At 38.5% G+C, this 21,555-nt stretch overlaps 1 protein-coding gene across 1 annotated transcript in view; it reads right to left on the reverse strand.

Annotated features, from left to right (window-relative positions):
* TTBK1 (tau tubulin kinase 1) overlaps window positions 1–21,555 on the reverse strand; it is a 101,978-nt gene that overhangs the window by 66,810 nt on the left and 13,613 nt on the right. The window contains exon 3 of the mRNA XM_083373497.1: window positions 12,856–13,017. Within this exon, the coding sequence (XP_083229623.1) occupies window positions 12,856–12,963 (108 nt within the window). The 5' untranslated portion in view covers window positions 12,964–13,017. The remainder of the gene's footprint in view (window positions 1–12,855; window positions 13,018–21,555) is intronic.

The raw sequence follows: 21,555 nt of genomic DNA on the forward strand, positions 1-21,555 counted from the left end.
CCCACCCAATTGGCCACACCCACACAATGGGTCACGCCCACCCAGCACCCAACAATACATAAGTGGGTTTTGGGTTGCAGTCTGGGCACTCGGTCTCTAAAAGGTTCGCCATCTCTGCTCTATCTGATTCTGACTGATCAAGAGCAGCCCCATCTATAGTGCACCCAGGTGGCAGGTAACTAAGGCATAAGATACCATAAGCAGGCTCTGCTGATAGAGGAGAAGGATACAATTGGTACATTTTCTATTCGAAAGGCATCTTGGCTATTGATACCATTTGCTCTTCCAAGAAAAGCCATCAGTCCCAGTTGCACACCACTTCTGCCTGAGAAATGCTACATAATGGAGAACTAAAAATGGAAAATCCCAGGCATACCTGATCCCAAGTAATTCATTTTTATTAGAATTGAAACTAAATCGATTCCTCCTCATCGAGTTGCTAACAGCCTCCAGACACTGAGACATCATTTCCACAATCAGTCAGATGGGGCTCCAGATATACAATTGGTAATCATCTAGCAAAGTGATGATACCTGAATCCATGTTATCAGATTAGTTCCCCAAGCAATCTCATCAGATATTAAATAGATGAGGAAAGAGCACTGACTCTTGGGGAATAAGTATCAACCTCCACTTCCCCTACTTTGCCTGATACCAACTTCAGAGAATGCAAAATAGTGTGTCCTTCTCTCAAAGTCCAGAAGAATACCACGATTGATGGTAATGGTCATTAAGAGGTCAAGCAGGTCCAGGAGAGTGGTGCCATCTCTGTCCCAGTACCACAGGATATTATCCACAAATAAGAACAATGTTTTCTCAGCATTATATCCTGGCAGGAAACTTTACTGAAAAGGGCCAAGATAACCTATTTCTTGCAGATCTTTGCTCAAAAGGAGAAGTAAATATTTCTTAAGGGGAGAGCACATCACCACCATTTTCAGGCAGAGAGAATCCCATTATTCAAGGAAGAAATCACCCCCACTTAGTTCCCACCACATTTCCCCCAAATGGCCTTGACTGAGTAGAAGAGGCTTGGATCTAACTGAGAGCTAAAAGCCCTGAAAATTCCCTCTGCTTTCTTAAGTTTCACAAGTGCAAACTACTCCCAGTTAATGGATGAAAAATTGTCGCAGTGATCTCAGTTAAGAGTCTGCTTTAGAAAAGATCTGAGGGATTATATTCATCAAGGGCCTAGCATATCCTTGCAAAGTACTATGCATTAGCCTTTAGGATATAGTATTCCTTTGACCACGGAAATGAGCAATTTAAACATGCTAATCATAAACACATCAAAGAAATGGTGGAGCTCCAAGACAAAATAATTTGGATGCAAGATTCATTCTTCAAAAAAGTGAGTCTTCTTTTAAACAGAGTGAGAGTAGCCCCTAGAGGTTTTTATGGAAAACTTGTTTGAACTTTTTTTCATTATCATCTGAATGAGATCTGGAAATAAAATCTAGGTAATATAGGGATTTTCACTCTTATTCAAAATTGAGAATTATATTATTATTCTATAATTAATTATATTAATTATAAAATTCTCCAAGAAAAATTTTTGCAGTTCTCCCAACAATCATCTTCGTAAAATATACTAGAATGAGGATTTTTCCTCACCTGCCTCTGTAGATAAGTAACAAATATAAGAATCCAGTGAGGAAAGAGCTTTTCTTCTTTATCCAGCAATTTTTGTTTGCTGCTAGATGTAACAGATATGGGAGGGATTGTCTGGAAAAATACCTCTATGTGGTCTCTAAGAGTTAATGTCTGCTTGATAACACATAATCAAATAATCAAAACCAGATTTGGGAGCAAATATATATTTTCTCGTGGGAATCAGAAAAAATGAATAGAGTGAATAAATAATAAATATAATTTTAATTGCAGATGATCTCCCTAACCAAAGGATAAATGTCTATTACATTGTAGAATATGCCTCTGAAGTTCAGAGTTTTCCTTTAGTTTAGTTTTTTTAATCTTTGAAAATGTTAGTTTCTATATTTTTATATTAATAATTAGGCATTTTGCTATTTTTCTAAGCACTTTTTGGAGTACTAAAAATGTTTCGGTATGAGACTGTTTATTCCATTTTCCTTCAGCTGTGAAAATGCATATGGTTTTTATATTTGTTATCTTTATTGTTTCTATTTTAAGGTCTTAGATAAGTCTCTAAGAGGGAAAGGATTCCTTAAAATTAGTTTAACTTAAAACCTGGTTATTTTTTAATTTTAATTTATTTTTTAAAAAGTCTATTTGATGAGATTCCTTATCAAAGGGATGGGCCAATCCAATAATGTGGCTTCTGTGCAGCTGCCCCATGGTATGGCATCCTGCCTCCTGGAATATAAAACATGCCAAATCATACTTTTTAAAAATTGCTTAAAACCAAATTATTATATGATCACTCTGTAATTTTAGTGGTAGGTTTATTTTAACAGTGAGAGACAGAATAAGAGCAAAAAAAATCTGGAAAAATGTATTTCAAAAAAGTTATCAATTCATTTGCATTTTAATGAGTGAAATAAGTATTTGACCCCTTCCCAAAACATGACTTAGTAGTTGGTGGCAAAAGTCTTGTTGGCAATCACAGAGGTCAAATGTTTCTTGTAGTTGGCCACCAGGTTTGCACACATCTCATGAGGGATTTTGTCCCACTCCTCTTTGCAGATCCTCTCCAAATCATTAAGGTTTCAAGGCTGACGTTTGGCAGCTTGAACCTTCAGCTCCCTCCACAGATTTTCTATGGGATTAAGGTCGGAGACTGGCTAGGCCACTCCATGACCTTAATGTGCTTCTTCTTGAGCCACTCCTTTGTTGCCTTGGCCATGTGTTTTGGGTCATTGTCATGCTGGAATACCCACCCACGACCCATTTTCAATGCCCTGGCTGAGAGAAGGAGATCCTCACCCAAGATTTGATGGTACATGGCCCCGTCCATCGTCCCTTTGATGTGGTGAAATTGTCCTGTCCCTTAGCAGAAAAACACCCCCAAAGCATAATGTTTCCACCTCCACATTTGACGGTGGGGATGGTGTTCTTGGGGTCATAGGCACCACTGCTCCTCCTCCAAACACGGCGAGTTGAGTTGATGCTAAAGAGCTCGATTTTGGTCTCATCTGACCACAACACTTTCACCCAGTTCTCCTCTGAATCATTCAGAAGTTCATTGGCAAACTTCAGATAGGCCTGTACAAGTGCATTCTTGAGCAGGAGGAACTTGCAGGCGCTGCAGGATTTCAGTCCTTCATGGCATAATGCAGACATGTCAAACACAAGGCCCGCGGGCCACAAACGGCCCGCCAAATGATTGAATCCAGCCCGCACAACTCTCCTGGAAATTACAAAGGTCCGGCCCCCACCACCTTGGCACCGGCCCGGCTGAGCACTTGCTCAGTAGGAGGCAAGTGCACATGGGCTGATGGAGCCCAGCAACATTTGCAGCTCATTAGCCCCTTGACAGCTAATTGGCTACAGCCGTCTCCTGCGGCTCCCAGGCAGCCTCCTCCCAGTTCCAAAAAAAAAGTGGGACTAAAAAAATTCAATCAATCAATTCTAACTGCTCACACACAAAAAAAACCTCTTGAAGTTTGAATTGATTGATTGAAGTTCTTTGGTTTGTGGGACTACCCACAAACTTCTTTGCTTCTTTGGACTGCACATGGAGTCAGCGGAGAAAGAGACTGGAAAGGTGAGTGGGACCTTTTTCTACTTACTGTGCGGGTGGGGGCGGACAGTCTCTGGGTTCCCCGGGCCTGCCTCTTCCCTGCCCGGCAGGTCTCCCCTTGCCATGCTCCACCGCCCCTTCTCACTTGCTGCGGAGCGCTGGGGTCTCCTCAGAGCTGTGGAGCGTCGCCTAGCCCAGAAACGCAGGGAAATTGTGCCCGAGCAGGAAGCAGGAGGGAGCAAGGTGGGACGCCTGGGGGGAGGGTGAGCAACCCCCAGCCGGCGAGGGGGAGAGGCGCCCGGGCAGGAAAGCGGACTCGAGGCGGCCAGAGAAACAGCCGCGGCTGGCTCCTAACCTCCCGGCGCACGGAGCTGTGCAGCCTGCACTCCTTGGGGAGACTGCACCGCAGACTCACCTTGGAGATGATGAGGGGCTCGACGTGCTCCAGCTCGCCCTGCTGGGTGATGCTCCAGGGCGTGCTGCCGGCCAGCTGCACGTGCAGGTACTGGAAGAAGACCAGCAGTCAGCCCGGCAGCTTGGCCTGCGGTGGCGGGTCAGGCTGGAGTTGACCCGGCAGCCACTCCATGGTACCATTCCATATCCTGAGTGTGACCCGCGGCGGCACTGGGCATAGACGGGACGCGCGTGACGCTAAGCTCTGCCTGCTGGAGTGTGGACCGGCAGGAGCCCCTGGTAGTTGTGTCGTGGGTGAGCAGAGGCACCTGGCCGGCCCGCATCCTGTGACACCCCAGCTGAGGCGCGCCCCCACTGAAATAGGAGACTTCAAAGAGCAACAAACGCAACCTACAGAGAACTTTGAAGTCCAAACTCCAACTTTAACTACAAAACTTACAGTTCAAAAAACAACACCCGAAGAAAGCAACATTAAGAGTGAAGGTATCAAAGGCCTTCAAATACAGTATGTTGAGGATTCAGCTAATCAAACGATAACAACGTTAGCTACTACGTTCTACCTAACCCAGATGGAAATGGAACATCAAACATCAAAAACTGAGCTATTAAAGCAATATTTCAATGATTATAAAGGGGACACCAGCTTGGCAAAACTGTCATTTGGATGGTCTCCGTGGATTCAAATAAGAGGTGGAGGAAGAAAGGGAGACACATTTGAGAATTTAAAGACACTAAGATGGAAGCCTGATTGGCACAAAAGGAAGGCAAGAGTTAGATTTAAAGATTTAGACTTGTCTTTTTTGGGGGATTTGTAAGGACAGAACTTAAAAAAATCTTTTTTGATGGACTAAGGGGAATCTTAAAAAAAATAAAAATAAACTGATTTCATATTTAGGTTTTAGATTTTTAAAGGAAATCAAAATTAAGCTTTTAGAATAAAACTTTTAATTATACTATAGAATTTAGAATCTTATAAGATAGTATTTTAATAAGTGTTGAATGGTTAAGACAAAAAAACTTTTCTAACAATTGGTGATTTGTTAAGATGAAAACTAGAATTTACTGTTAAATCATAGGAATGATTTGTAATGAACAATGTAAGTTTTGTAGACAAGAGAATTATTCTTTACTGAAATAGGGAATTGTAGGTTACCCAAAAAGTAAGCTTTCTTCTGTATATTATAGGCCACTTTAGAGTATTTTATTGCAATTAGGTAAAACTTAAAAACAGGATTTTGATATGTATTAGTCTAATTACATTGAAAACTTTCTTAATTGATTAGGTCATATCTAGAAATGTACTAACTTGATCACTTTGACTATGTGAAAACTAAGAGAATCAGGGAGGGAATCTTTATTGATGCAACCTGAACTATTTACAACTTGTTATTTGTTACTTTTCACTACCCAACCACCATATCACTTCACAAATATACGAATATGTAAACATTGAAAAACCAATAAAACTTGAATAAAATAAAAAAATAAGAGAGTGCTCCTAATCTCAGCTCATAACCTGTAGAAAAGACACCTGGGAGCCAGAAATCTTGCTGATTGATAGGGGATCAAATGCTTATTTCACTCATTAAAATGCAAATCAATTTATAACTTTTTTGAAATGCGTTTTTCTGGATTTTGTTGTTGTTATTCTGTCTCTCGCTGTTAAAATAAACCTACCATTAAAATTATACACTGTTCATTTCTTTGTCAGTGGGCAAACGTACAAAATCAACAGGGGATCAAATACTTTTTTATTTTGTGTGTGTGTGTACACACACACACACACAAACTGCAGACATGAGCAATATATAAAACCCTGTACTAAATAATGTGGAAAAACAAAAACAAAAAGTGTTTCTTATTGCCTATCCAACCAAGAAGTAATGTTACAGATACACTTTTTAAAACTGCACTGCATTTCTCCCAAAGGAAATGAAATTGTAATAATGTGGGATCTGATTTAACCAGACATCTCTTGAAAGATAAACTCGGCCAAGCATGGCTCTTTCAGGAAATTCTTGTTTTTATGCCAACTTACTCCTTCAGGGAATGGATGAAGGCAGAAAAGGTTCAACTTCTTTTAATTAATAATAAGTAAAAGGGAAGTGTTAAAAATAGAAATGCTAGGATTCTTGATTTCAAAGAAAACTAAAGCTGACTGCAATTAAACATATATCTTTGATTTTTATATAAAAAAAGATTTTAAATAACTAAATGATTTGAAAAAGTTCAACATGAGCTGGAATTCCTAAAAAAAAACTGCAAACAATTCCAATGAGGAAAAAAATAGTACATTAGAATAAATCAGTACCTATAAAGTTAGTGAAGATCTGAATACCAAAAATGCTCAGAAGCGCAGTAAAAAGGTAAGTGATCTAATATGCTGAGAACATGAAGTAGTGGCAATTTTGTCAGAAAAACTAAATGTTCAGAAAGAGCCAAGGATCAAGAATACTAAGAATACCAAAAGAAACTACTTCAAGTTTGTTATAATAAAAGGAAGAGATTATAAATTACAAAATTCCCTTCAAATGGAATTGGATGCAGAAATTACTTCATTTTAATTTCATATATATTTTTATTTTTATTTTATTTTAATTCCATTTATATCCCGCCCTTCTCCGAAGACTCAGGGTGGCTTACAAGCTTAAACAATGTCTGAGTTTTTATTAAAAAAAAGTATGCTACAATGGGTGGCAGAGATGTAAATATGACCAAAGATTCTTGGGACTATTATTAGATTCTGGACTCCACACCAAGGTAAACAGACAACTAAATACAAGTCCATAGCAAATAATTCTACAGAAGAATTAATCCAAGCTTAAACCTGTACATGGAAAACAAAACTTGCCATTTTAAATAAGCTGAAAATGTTTTGTACAATGAGCACAGTTTAGTTTAGTTATCTTGTGTATCTCCTTAACCTAACCGCACTGCACCGTTTACTTGTTTTTTTAACTACTGCAAGTTTATTTTTCATCTGCCCAGACTGAGATATTTAATAAATATATGAGTACAGTTTATATCTATCTATACGTGCAAGATCAGAAAATGTTTCCTATTAAACTAAGTATCTTTACACAGCAGTTCCATTTTTTGCAGCAAGTAGTAGTTGTCACACATCAAAAAAGAAAGACCCGACTGCTTTTTACTTCTAAGTATTAGGTACAACCCATAAATGCAACAGAGGCATCTAATAAAGCATCGTGCATTGCCAATTTAGGAATAATCACTGTGACCTAAAATAGATTGAGATTTGTTACATCTTACATTCATATTCATTCTTTATAGTAAATATGGTAAAAATGACTAGGGTATAATGACAAACTATATGAGTTGCAAAATCAGAAATACAGCTAAAATGTCTAGGTTTCCTAGTACTACAAAATGAAATAATTTTGAGTTATTGATTAGAAAATGCTTGTTTGGGAATATAAAGGTAAAGGTAAAGGTTCCCCCGCACATGCGTGCTAGTCGTTTCCGACTCTAGGGGCCGGTGCTCATCTCCGTTTCAAAGCCGAAGAGCCAGCACTTGTCCGAGGATGTCTCCGTGGTCATGTGGCCGGCATGACTAGACGCCAAAGGCGCACGGAATGCTGTTACCTTCCCACCATAGTGGTCCCTATTTTTCTACTTGCATTTTTACGTGCTTTCGAACTGCTAGGTTGGCAGAAGCTGGGACGAGTAACAGGCACTCACTCTGTTACGCGGCACTCGGGATTCGACCCGCCAAACTGCTGACCTTCTGATCAACAGGCTCAGCGTCCTAACCCACTGAGCCACCGCGTCCCTTGTTTGGGAATATAGCAGAGGGAAATAACCAGTTGAGAGGCTTGTATACAGTAGATAGAACAAAGTATTTACTGATAGTTGCTGAGAGAGTACTTTCAGAATAGTAGCAAAAACTGTTCTAAAAAAATAAAAATGATATTCCCTAACCAGTTTTTTAAAAATCTTTACTGTCAGCAATATGAACATCAAATGCTTAGAAAGCGATTAGAAATTGAAGTGTCATCTTGTTAAATGAGAAGAACTAACAGCTCCATTTATCAAAGTACTGGCAGCCTACAGTATTTCAAAGGTTTGACATTTGTATTAACTGATGTAAAAAAGAATTTTACCGTTTTGCTATGGAAACTACGTGAATATTAAAAGGGAAAAATATCAGCCATAGCCCACCATGATAAAAAAAATGTGCTTGGGGTCATGTCTCTAGAATTCCAGCTATGAAAATCAAGCAACATGCCAAAATGTTTCTGACAACCAATGAGAAGATTCTGTCCCTGCTGGTCTTTGCAGCTCCATTTTGCCAAATACTTACACAGTTCATAAGATGGTTTCCAGGAAATATGAAATATGTTAGCAAACTAAAGGGTGAGAATAAACTACTATTTTACTTTATCAATATGCTACACCATCCACCTCACTTAAATGATTATTGGAGGAAATGACATGCAATAGAATAGCCCCTAAATAGCAAGCTAGCCGGGTGACCTTGGCCCAGTCATTTTCTCTCAACCTGAGGAAAAAAGAGGCACTGGCAAACCACTTCTGAAAAACCTTGCCAAGAAAACTGTAGGAACTTGTCCAGGCAGTCTACAAGAATTGGAAAAGATTGAACAACAAAAAAAAAATCCAGTATCCAGAAAGCTGCTAAGTGACCACAAATGTAAGAAAAATCAGTTTCTGCCTTTTGGATAAAAATTTGGTGGAACATGCAGAAGATCTTCAAGCAAAAGATAAAGTTTTGTCCGCAATTCTTTTTGCTGGGTATAATTACAGAAGCTACTGTTGTGGACACTAAGTTGATCTTGAATTTAATTACAGCAGCAAGACTTCTAATAGGTCAGTATTGGAAGAAGGAGGAATTGCCGACTATAGAGGAATGGACTTTAAAGGTTTCTGACCTGGCAGAAATGGCAAAGATCTCGGCTTATCTGAAAGATCACTCGCAAGAACGCTATATTATGGAGTGGAAAAAATGGATTGAATATATCCAGAAGAAATATGGGACTAAAAAGTTTCATTTAGCATTTGAATAAATCTTCCTTTCTTTTTTTTTCTTTTTCTTTATTTTTATATGTAATATTAATATTGTTTGTAGCTATCTTATATGAGCTAGAGAGCGATAGATTTAAGAGTTTATTGTTGTTAGCATATGGATGTTTATGCTTGTTTTCTGTTTTTATACCTTGTACTTAGCTCTGGGAAGTCGGGGGGGGGGAGAGGGGGGAGGGGTAGGGAGGGATAGGTAGGGGAGGGGGAGGGGGGGATTGTTAAAGATAAAATGTATTTTAAAACTTTTCAATAAAAAAAAAGAAAAATCAGTTTCTAGACCTGATATAAGACTTAGCAAGAGAAATGCCACAGAACTTCAGGAGTGAATATTAACTTGAATCTAGGTTTCCTAGATTTAAAGTATTTACACACCCCTGAACACACAGCCTTCATCACTAATGCCTCTGCAGTCTTTTCTAGAAAAGTTAAAGGCAGTAAAGGCAGACATGGAAACTAGCAACTCTATCAAGATTAGATGGTTGTTTTATTGGAAGAACAATATTTAACAGAGAAATAATATCTTGAGACTAATTTGGCTAAATGCACAAATGCTACCATTCCTAAAGACAAAGAAGTCAAGGAAATATTCTTAAAGCAGGCATGTGAAACTGCCGGTCCAAGGGCCGAATGCGTCATGCCAAAACCGCGCCCACCCCATTGCCGGCAATGGGGGAAAAGTCATGATACATCACACAACATCACATGACGTCACAAGTTTGACCTTCTAACTTTGAAATATTTTTTCTTGAGGAAAAAGAATATTATAGTATCTGTAGTATTCTATTAAGAGTCAGGGAAGGGAAACAGACTGTTTGTGGAAACAGGGTTTTGGCAAAAAATAAAGCCGACAAAATACAAAATTATTTATGGAAACAAAGATTTTTAAAAACTATCAAAGAATTAGGAAAAGTTCTCTGTAATAATACATTTGTAATGTGTTAAGGTCTGTATTTAAGGATGGTTGCAAGGGATGTGTAATACAGGTAGTTCTCGACTTACGATCACAATTGAGCCCAACATTTCTGTTGAGATATTTGTTAAGTGAGTTTTGCCCTATTTTATGACCTTTCTTGCCACAGTTGTTAAGTGAATCACTGCAGCTGATAAATACGTAACCCGGTTAAGTGAATTTAGCTTTCCCATTGACTTTGCCTGTCAGAAGGTCACAAAAGGTGGTCACTTGACCCTGGGACACTGTGACCATCATCCTTAATTACACTGGCCTCTATGCACACTGTTTCATTGGGTCCAATATATTGGGAATATTTCCAGAAAAAAAATAAAGAAATGAAAAGAAGACTTACATTTTCACTTGAAGATATCTAAACTATATCATTTTTACATGACCTCTCTGGACATTTTTATAGTAAGCTAACTAAAGACACTAAAGCACCATCTGCCCAACATACCATGGTTTATGGTTTGAGAAAATAAATGAATATTCCACCTGGCTACTTTCTATTATTCTACATAGTTTGCCACTGACTTATCACGAGCTTCCTTTTCCTTTATTGTCCGCAATGACTTATGCCCACCACAAAAAGCCTATTAGTTTCAATAAGCTAACCATAGTTCTCAAATTGTCCTGGCAATTAGATACCCAGTGACTTGTGTACCAATAATTTTCACAAAGAAATATAGCACTTAAACTGAACACCATGGAAAGAGTTTTTAGAGATAAGATTATTAAGACAAGCAATGCAAAAGAAGGATAAAGAGGAAAGAAGGAAGATTAAAATATGCATACATAACATAGATTGGTAAGCAACTGCATCTTCATTAAATTATTGCAGGAAACTACTGTCTTCTAAGCATACAATTTATAATAGCAAAGATACTATATTTAGCACTTCAGTCTTCTCCTGCAAAAATACTATGTTTAATTCAATATGACATTGGATAAATGAATACAACAAAAGCTGGTCTTGCTGACTCCCTGCCAAGTCCTTCATAGCAAGCATGAAAACCACATTAGCAATTGACCTCTTCAATATTCTGAAGCTACACAAATAGCAGTGAAGGAAGGCAAAGCAAATCTAGATACAATTACATTGCTGCAGATGAACTGGGAAAATGTCGGAAATATCTGCATCTTAAAATTGAGATTTTATATATAAATGGCATTAGCAGAGAGTGGACAGACCAATCATATTAGTTGTTATACAGAAACAGTATGTTATATAGAAACAAATTAGGAATAATGTACAGAACTTAGTGGTTGGAAGGGAAATGATGAAATATGCTGAAACAGAATCTTGAGGAGGAGCAATCAATGGTACAACATTTTGTTGCTGGTCCCTCTTATAAAATAGGTAAATCAATGTTTTAAAGTAATTTGAAATCATGTAATTATCAGGCTGCAGCCATGTTCTACTGTACATAGCTGTAGCCTGATAATTTACAAGCAGCTGTAAATAGATAATGATAAAAAACAAATAATCCCCAGATAATGGAACAGCAACCTGAAAGTAATTTCTGCACAAGCCCACTTTCCCCATTTTTCAACGGTGATACTATTATGTATGTCCCTTTTTCTTCCATTCAACAGTGCCTGAGTCTCAGAGACTACCTGGACAAGTGCCTACAGTTTTCTTGGTATGCCACTGACTCTTTCCTAGGGATGAGAGAAAATGACTAGATTAAGATTACCTAGCTGGCTTTGTGCCTAAGGGTAGAATTCACCATCTCCTAGTTCCTGATGCCTTAACCACTACACTGCACTGGTTCTATTAAGTATATATAGTGTATTTAATGCTACATTAAAGCTCAAGGTCACATGGTATCTCTAGGCCACACTGACTAATGGTACCAACCCCTGCTGATGTGAAGATTCACCTTTTAAGAATGTTTCAGAAAGAGGAATGGCATTGACTCCGCCTAAGCTTTTGCACCCTAAGATACTGCCTACTCACTTAGCCTAAAGTCAGCCCTGAGTGCATACTATTCAGGTGTGATAATCAGGCAAAGTAGAAAACATGTAGCCATACAACAAAGAACTTAGTTGTATAAATATAAAACAGCATCTTGAAATCTGCCACAAAATAGCAAGGAAAAAGGGCCTGGACACCAGATGATCTCCCAGTTCTTTCTGTATATCTCCAGTTCTAGGGTGGAAGGGTTAATAAAATGTATCTATCTGCACCTACTAAAGCTCATCATTCAAAAGAACTTCATCCAGAATGTATTATAATAAAAACACCAGCTCACACTTTGTTCATGTAATGTCTCATTAAAAACATCAGCGAAATCAGATACTCACTATCATCTACATGCATCTTGTAAAAAAGTGAAAAATTCATATAATGTTCTTTGGGAGGACAATAGCCCCAGTGAACAAAATGATTATACAAAGTTAGCAGGGCACGTTACATTGAATAGGGATTGGATTTTCTGCCCCGCCTCCTGCTCCTGAAGTTTTGCAAATTTTTGATTGTTTCTATTAACTATATTAATCTCTAATATACTATAGTTTTTATGAGTTTCCTGCTTCAAAACAATGGCAATCCGTGCTACTGGATTTTAACAATTCTGGTGAGGCGGAGATTCCATGGGCTGCAAAGACAATTTCAGGGTACATGAAGCCCTCGGACTATTAAGATTTGCTCACCATGTATTGAAGACATTGTTTCTACCAGGGTAGCAGCTAATTCAGAGCACATCTCAAGTAACTGACAAAATCCTTAGATGGGATTGGCAGGATAGAGATGCAGGAATACACTCACCACTTTCCAACGGTCCTTTACCACATAGTTAGCCGGCAAAATGTCAACCTGTTCACCTCCTCCACTCATGTTTGGTTCGTCTTTGATAGCAGCTGCTAGGCACTGCATCTGCCAGCCAGAAAATAGTTTAGTAGCAGCTCCCAATTTAAATGAGCCATTTATCTAGAAAGAAGAGAAAATGCACACAAAAGGGAATGGGAAAACACAAAAGAGTTAACGCAGATTATAACAGGGCAAGTGGGTAGCAATCGGCAATAACATTAAAGAAGTGGCAAACTCACCTCAGGATCGAGCACAGTTTGCCATAAGGCTGAATAGCTCCAGTAACTGCCCTCTTTAAAAATTCTTCATCTGTCCTCATGCACAAAGGAGCAGAAGCAACCATGCTGTGAGACGCGGCACAAAATTAAAAATAGTGGACAAGGTACTGGCTTATACCATGCAGGATTTTCAGTGCTCAGGGACAGGAAAATTGAAAGCCAGCAACTCAGTAACTGAGTGGTAACAAGGCCAGAAACAATACAAGAGCCATAACTATCTTAATAATATGTATGATATTACAGAATTAACCAGAGAGATTGATACTTTAAACAACACTTAGCTCAAGACTTGCCAGATACCACACACAGCTGGATTCAAGAAGAGCCACAGAGTACTACAGATTGCCAAGATTAAAAAACATTATTTTCATGAGGCAACCAAATATATATATTAGCAATTTGAATAATTTACACAAATAATGAACTGTCGTAAGTTGTGACTATAGCCTGCGGATAGCCTTGGGTTAGGCTGAAACAGGAAAGAAGATTTAACCAGCAAGGTTAAATTTGTTTGTGTGTGTGTGTGTGTGTTACTTTTCACTCTGCCTTTGAAAATTATTGTTTATAGTATATTATCTATTAATATAACCACATATATTTGGATTATCAAAAACACAGTCAATGAATAAAGAAGAAAATAGGCTTGCAATGCTATGTTTTCCATTCTTAAAACTCACATGTTAACAGGTAATATATCTAAAGAGCACTACGACTGCAACAAATTAAACAGATAATACATGTAAATGTAAAGAATATTTGGACTGCAACATTTTCACTAAATCATTCCTTACAGGAAGGTGATATTATACTGTCTCACCTGTTTCTTCCTCTATTACATATGTAACTGCATTCAAGAATATTATAAACTTTTGGTGTTTTAAAAAAACCAAAGCTAAACTGCACATGCAAAAGAGAAAGTATAACTGCTCTCTTCTGATTGTTACAATTCTCATGCTAATCATAATGTGTGGAAGTGTATCATAAAATGCTTTGTCAGCAATGGATAGCCGCTGAATATAACTGGATAAATTTGCAAGAATTGTTAAGTTTCAAAACTTAAAAAAATGCTTTGTTTTTCAATCAGAAAATGAAATATCTTCTAACATAAATGCAGACTCTTTTAGCATGTGGGATTCCCCATTCTTTCAGTGGGGCAGTTAATTCATCAAAAGTAATAGGGAAACTATCATTAGAATAGCAGAAACGCACATTTCTCCTATTCCTGCTTCTTCATCTCTTCTTGAGTTGAGATGATAATCCAGAAAACAAGAATATACCAATTCAACCAAATGTGTTCATATTGTTTGGCATGGATGGCATGGTTGATTTTTTTATTTTAAAAAATCAGAGCAACTAGACATAATACATTTGAAAATAAGTTACCGTATATACTTGAGTATAAGCCGAATTTTTCAGCCCACTTTTTGGGCTGAAAAATTCCACTTCGGCTTATACTCCAGTCAACAAAAAAAACTTACCGAGGACTTGTGCGCGGCCGAGGCTTTGGTGCTTCCGGGATCGCGCACACCTCTCCCAAGCCACCGCCGTCCGGAGACCTGCCGAAGTTTGGGGAGGTTTGGGGAGGTGCGCGCGCACCTCCCAAAATCTCCCCAAACTTCGGCAGGTCTCCGGACGGCGGCGGCTTGGGAGAGGTGCGCGCGATCCTGGAAGCACCGAAGCCTCGGCCGCGCGCAAGTCCTCGGTAAGCTCCGGGCGGTCACTTGCTTCGCGTCTCCTGAGGGAAGGGGGGGCGACTGGAGCGGGTGTGTTTCCTCACCTGCTGGGCGCCGCGATTTGCCCGGGGAACGCGCGGGCCCCGAATGGCAGCGTGGAGCGAGGAAGCGGACAGCCAGGGCTTCCCCGAGAGCCGCGGCCACACAGGGTATTCCTGTGTATTCAGGCTTGCAAAATCGAGCCTCTGCTGGCGGCGGAGGCTTGCAGAACGGCGGATCGGCTTATACTCGAGTCACGAACTTTTTCCAGTTTTTGGGGGTGAAAATGGGGGGTCTCGGCTTATACTCGAGTCGGCTTATACTCAAGTATATACGGTAGCTGAAAAAAGTTACAACTTTTTACTGTAAACATGCTTTCTGAATTGTTAATGAAACTCATGAACAATTAAGAATAGTAATTATTTTCCATAAATAGAGAGTAGGCCTATGCTCCATTTAACTTTATTTTCAAAATGTAATTATGTAGTATCTTCTGCACAGGATTGGAAGAAGGGATGAAAAAGAACCAGTTCTCCAACTGTTCATCTTTTCATTAAGCTCCCCAAAATTGCATATTAATTCATGTAGCAGCCATAAGTTGCTTTGTTTGAATTTGTTGTTTTTACATAGTTTTGTGAACCAATGAACTCCAAAATAATTAGTCTATGAAGCCGAATTGTATTAAGTATGTTATCCTTGTTTCCTCATCAAACAAGTTAAAATGCAATTATTGCCTAAAACACAGATTTTTGAAATCTTTAGATTATTGTAATATGTTCCCACAGGACTGCCCTTAATGAACTTTTGGACATATGTGTAGACATATGTGCAACTTGTGCAGAATTCTACAGGTAGGTAATAACAATCAGAGTTTGGGAAAGGGCAATTTGGGGACTTAAAAGTCTCCTACTCACAGTACTGAATTTTCCATCACCAATAGCCCAGCAGCCATCTTTTTTCGGTAATAAGTTTCATAGAAAAACATACAGTAGTAACAAGCATCTTACTGGGGTGCCAAAGCTCCATTAAAGTCTACGCTCCAAAAGATAGCAAAGCACCAAAAAGCTATTTTGCAGCTGACAATTGGAAATGTGAAACTAAAAAGGGAGGAGGGGAGGAATGAATCATCCTTATAGAAAGCACTGCCATTAGGAATTTGGCAGAGACTGGTTTATTTTACACCAGTACTGTTTTATTCTACAATAGCTGCCTACCCAATTATTCCAAATGCTGGTTACTACTTTAATCTCTAATAAACATGGTATAATTTTCTTCTGCATATAATACGGTAATCACTCTATCAAGCATCTGAAGTGCATCTCTGTAAGATCACATTTACACAAAGTAATGTGTAGTGGTAGAGGCATTATGATCTTGTTTTTTTAGTAGGAACATTGGTACTATCTCTTCTCCAAGGAAGCCCAACTAATTTTAATCCTGAATATGTTCCAAGATTAAATCAAACTAAAGTTTTAAGAAAAGAACAAAATAAAAGGAGGTACAAATGTTCTGGTTGTATACCACCCAACTCCCAATGATGATGCCTTGATACAGTCATGGCAGAAATTGTTGGCACCCCAGAAATTTTTCCAGAAAATCAAGTATTTCTCACAGAAAAGTATTGCAGGAACACATGTTTTGCTATACACAGGTTTATTCCCTTTGTGTGTATTGGAACACAACAAAAAAGGGAGGAAAAAATGCAAATTGGACATAATGTCAAACAAAACTCCAAAAATGGGCTGGACAAAATTATTGGCACCCTTGCAAAATTGTGGATAAACAAGATTGTTTCAAGCATGTGATGCTCCTTTAAACTCACCTGGGGCAAGTAACAGGTGTGGGCAATATAAAAATCACACCTGAAAGCAGATAAAAAGGAGAGAAGTTCACTTAGTCTTTGCATTGTGCGTCTGTGTGTGCCACACTAAGCATGGACAACAGAAAGAGAAGAGAACTGTCTGAGGACTTGAGAACCAAAATTGTGGACAAATATCAACAATCTCAAGGTTACAAGTCCATCTCCAGAGATCTAGATTTGCCTTTGTCCACAGTGCACAACATTATCAAGAAGTTTGCAACCCATGGCACTGTAGCTAATCTCCCTGGTCGTGGACGGAAGAGAAAAATTGATGAAAGGTTGCAATGCAGGATAGTCCGAATGGTGGATAAGCAGCCCCAAACAAGTTCCAAAGGAATGCAAGCTGTCTTGCAGGCTCAGGGAGCATCAGTGTCAGCACGAACTATCCGTTGACATTTAAATGAAATGAAATGCTATGGCAGAAGACCCAGGAGGACCCCACCGCTGACGCAGAGACATAAACAAGCAAGATTACAGTTTTCCAAAATGTACTTGAGTAAGCCAAAATCCTTCTGGGAAAACGTCTTGTGGACAGATGAGACCAAGATAGAGCTTTTTGGTAAAGCATATCATTCTACTGTTGACCGAAAACGAAATGAGGCCTACAAAGAAAAGAACACAGTACCTACAGTGAAATATGGTGTAGGTTCAATGATGTTTTGGGGTTGTCTTGCTGCCTCTGGCACTGGGTGCCTTGAATGTGTGCAAGGCATCATGAAATCTGAGGATTACCAAAGGATTTTGGGTCGCACTGTAGAGCCCAGTGTCAGAAAGCTGGGTTTGCGTCCGAGATCTTGGGTCTTCCAGCAGGACAATGACCCCAAACATACGTCAAAAAGCACCCAGAAATGGATGGCAAGAAAGCAGTGGAGAGTTCTGAAGTGGCCAGCAATAAGTCCAGATCTGAATCCCATTGCACACCTGTGGAGAGGTCTTACAATTGCTGTTGGGAAAAGGTGCCCTTCCAATAAGAGAGACCTGGAGCAGTTTGCAAAGGAAGAGTGGTCCAAAATTCCGGATGAGAGGTGTAAGAAGCTTATTGATGGTTATAGGAAGCGACTGATTTCAGTTATTTTTTCCAAAGGGTGTGCAACCAAATATTAAGTTAAGGGTGCCAATAATTTTGTCCGGCCCATTTTTGGAGTTTTGTTTGACATTATGTCCAATTTGCTTTTTTTCCTCCCTTTTTTGTTGTGTTCCAATACACACAAAGGGAATAAACCTGTGTATAGCAAAACATGTGTTCCTGCAATACTTTTCTGTGAGAAAAACTTGATTTTCTGAAAAAATTTCTGGGGTGCCAACAATTTCGGCCATGACTATAGTTTCCCAATCAATTAACTAAGCTTAAATAGTTCAGCTTCTCAGCCCAAGTAAGATCAGCCAAATGCTGCTCCTGTGAAACTTAAAAAGAAAAAAAGACCCTTTGGAAATAGCCAATTTCTCTTTTTACTCTTTTTCTGCTTTTCTAATAGCACTATTCAAATATTTTTAATTATCATGACTCCTTTTCTATAATATTGCTTCTATAATATTGTTATACCATTTTTGCTTTGGTATTGCTGAACTGAGTTTAATACTTGTAATTTGTTTCTTAAATTAACTTTGATAACTGTTTTGTTTTTTGAAAAGCAGAATAAGAAATATTTTTATTCCCAACATAAAAGATACTTGTAAAACCAAAGTAGTTGCATTCAATTCTGTTTCCCATTGACAAAAAGGGTTAGTAAGCCAACACTAAGAAAATTTAAAAAAAGTTTTGAAGTTCTTTTTTCAAAAAAAATCCCCTTTACTGGTTCTGTTGCTTTATGCATTGTTGGGGGCAATTAAGCTGACTTTGTAATAATGCCGCTTGGGGTGTGTGTGTGAAAGCCCTAATAAGCAGGCATATAGATAGAATGAAGGCTACTGCTAAGCTTGTAAGCCGCCCTGAGTCTTCGGAGAAGGGTGGGATATAAATGGAATTAAAATAAAATAAAATAAAATAAATTAACTAAACATCCACATACAAAATCATTCATGAAACTAAGCTGCAACATGCACTGCACCTTATGAGATTCATAAGAAAAAATACACAATGGCCTGGTTAATATCTAATTCTAAACAATAATGTGATTTGATTGTTTTGGGTTTAGCTTGATGTGTAAACAGATTCCTCATATTCTATATGCAAATTAGACCAACACACATTGGTCAACAAAATAGTTAAAAATCTCTCTTTCACAAACCCTCACACACAAACATACATATCGGGCCTGACTTGGGCCAACCAAATCTTTGAAGCAATTTGATATCAGCATCTTCAGTCTGTTCAAGAACATGTTTTAAAAGTTAAGTCTTTGTACTACTTTTGTCCGTTGAACTAAAGTATGAAGCAGTATCTTCTTTTTCTTAGCTCAATAACATCTAGCAAGTTATCACTATAGGCTATAGGAATGTCAGTTTAATCCTAGAGTCTAATACACTCTTTGAAATCTCCAGCAAAGTTTCCAGCCTTACCAATCTCCAACAATTCAGGACCAACAATTCCAATACCCTTGAATAAGGTAAAAATGCTGAATTGCCAATGGACTAATACACAATGTAGCATATTCTCTTTAATTTTCTATATTCTGGTGCATTCTTATAATAATCACAGCTAGCCATATCAAAGATTGGATGTGGATACTTATTTACCCAGCTCAGCATTTCAAGCACCCCAGCAAGCATCTGCCATTTCAAAAGCTGAACTTGCAGATTGAAAAAGATTTCTTGCATTCAAGAAGAAAAGTAGGCAAACATTGAGAAGAGAATTTGGACAATGAGTCTTTTAAAACCTTTCTCTCAACACACTAATCCTAGATTTCCATAACTTAGATATATAGATTTAATCCTAAAATATTTTCAGTGGATAGAGGTGATGGAAGTTAGACATCAGAAAACTGGTATTCACTTAGCTGAAGTAAAATTAACTTTTAGGTAACCAGTTATGGCCTCTGTCATCTGCTAGCCAGAAAATGCAAATCCATTTGACTTTTCCTTTTCTATATTAGAACACAGTCTGGGAAATTTCAGTATAATTTTTCTATTTTTATTGCAACTACTTCTGTTGATTTGCTTGTCTATATTCGTGGGATGTCAAAAGAATTTCTGTACCCAGCATCAGCTAATGTATTACACAAAGCCAAAACATTGAAGTATTTAAGAACTGTTTGCTTTTTTGGTGTCCTACTGAGAAAGCTAACACCATTGTTGATTATCAGTAGCAGCTGCTTCTTTAGGGACTAAATTGGAACACCATATACAATAGAAATAATTAGGTTAAAACAGGCAGTTGAATAGAACAGGCAGGGGAAAAAGTTGAGATTAAAAAAACCTCTAGAGTATTATTTTCAGTACAGCAATCAGCTGATGCCCCCTACATGGAGGACAGCTAAACAAATGCAGGTTATAACCCTCTTTTATATAATTAGTAGCTCTCTGTCAAGTCATGCTGTAATTCAAATTCAAGTGCTGCATAAATCACTTAATTATAAACTCAGAACAATTAAGGCTAGAAAAATTGTTCCATGCTGTATCTTTAGGATACAAGCTTTAAATGTGGAGTCTAGGTTTTTCCCCACTATAGCTTTAGGATAAAAGATTTACCGGTAAATATGGAGTTTAGAGTGTTCAACATTATGTTAAGACTCAGACAGATGAAGTCTGCTGTAGCCAAAATATAGACAGTAACATCCAAAATCTCTTCAGAATGCTCTATTGCCTCCATTCATCAAACAAAAGCTACGGAAAACTCTCTCACCATCTTACTAAAGGTCCTGTGAAACACTTTAAAGTGTTTTGTGCTGGAGAACTGCAGTATCCCAGGTTATTTCAGGATACATCCTCACCTCAGGAAGCCTATGAATTAGAATAAGCAATATTTATTCAAATTGTTGGAAACCATGATTCTACCACTATCACAGATTGTTTACCATACCTGTTATTTGACCATTTAAAAGGAGTGCAATGTTCATATATGTTTATTTAAATTTGTTTGGACCAAATATTAGTTCCTAACTTATGTAATAATTAATACAAATTTTATAGTCCTATTTGTAAAGCAGCATGCTGAATAGATTTTGATAAGATTTATTCTCTCAAATATAGGACACAAATAGTAGAAGGTTGCAAGAATCTAAGCCAAGAGTCTAGCCTTTGTGCATCCTCCCAAAATGCAAAGCAATGCTTTCTCTAATTGCACAGAATATATAAGAAAAAGACAGAGAGGGTTTAAGGCAGACATGTCAAACACAAGGCCCGGGGGCCAGATCCGGCCCGCGAAGTGGTTTCATGCGGCCCACGAAGCCATCCTGGAAACAGTGAGGGAACGGCCCCCACTGCCTTGGCCCTGGCCCAGAGACCCTCCTTCTGCCAGAGACCCTCAGATCTGTCCCACTCCTGCCCAGGCCCCCATAGGCACCCTTGATGTAAACGATGTAGAGCTGGCCACACGCACCCAGTAGGCCATACGCACTCTAGCCACGCCCACCCAGTAGGCCACACCCACCCAGGCCACACCCACCCAGCCCCCTGAGGGCAACCGCCATGCTGATGCGGCCCTCAATGAAATTGAGTTTGACACCCCTGGTTTAAGGAAAACTAAAATATTTTGAAAGCTTCTGAAGATGAGGATTAAAAAAAAATAACCAACTACAATTCCAGCAATCATCATGACTTTTCAATGACACAAACACACACACACACACACACTGCAAGACAAATTTCACATTTTCATGCTAGCCTTCTTTAGACATAGTAGCATATTTTTATTCAAGTTTTCTTTATA

This window comes from Vipera ursinii (genome assembly GCF_947247035.1).
Source record: "Vipera ursinii genome assembly, chromosome: 1".
Classification (NCBI taxonomy): Eukaryota; Metazoa; Chordata; class Lepidosauria; order Squamata; family Viperidae; genus Vipera; species Vipera ursinii.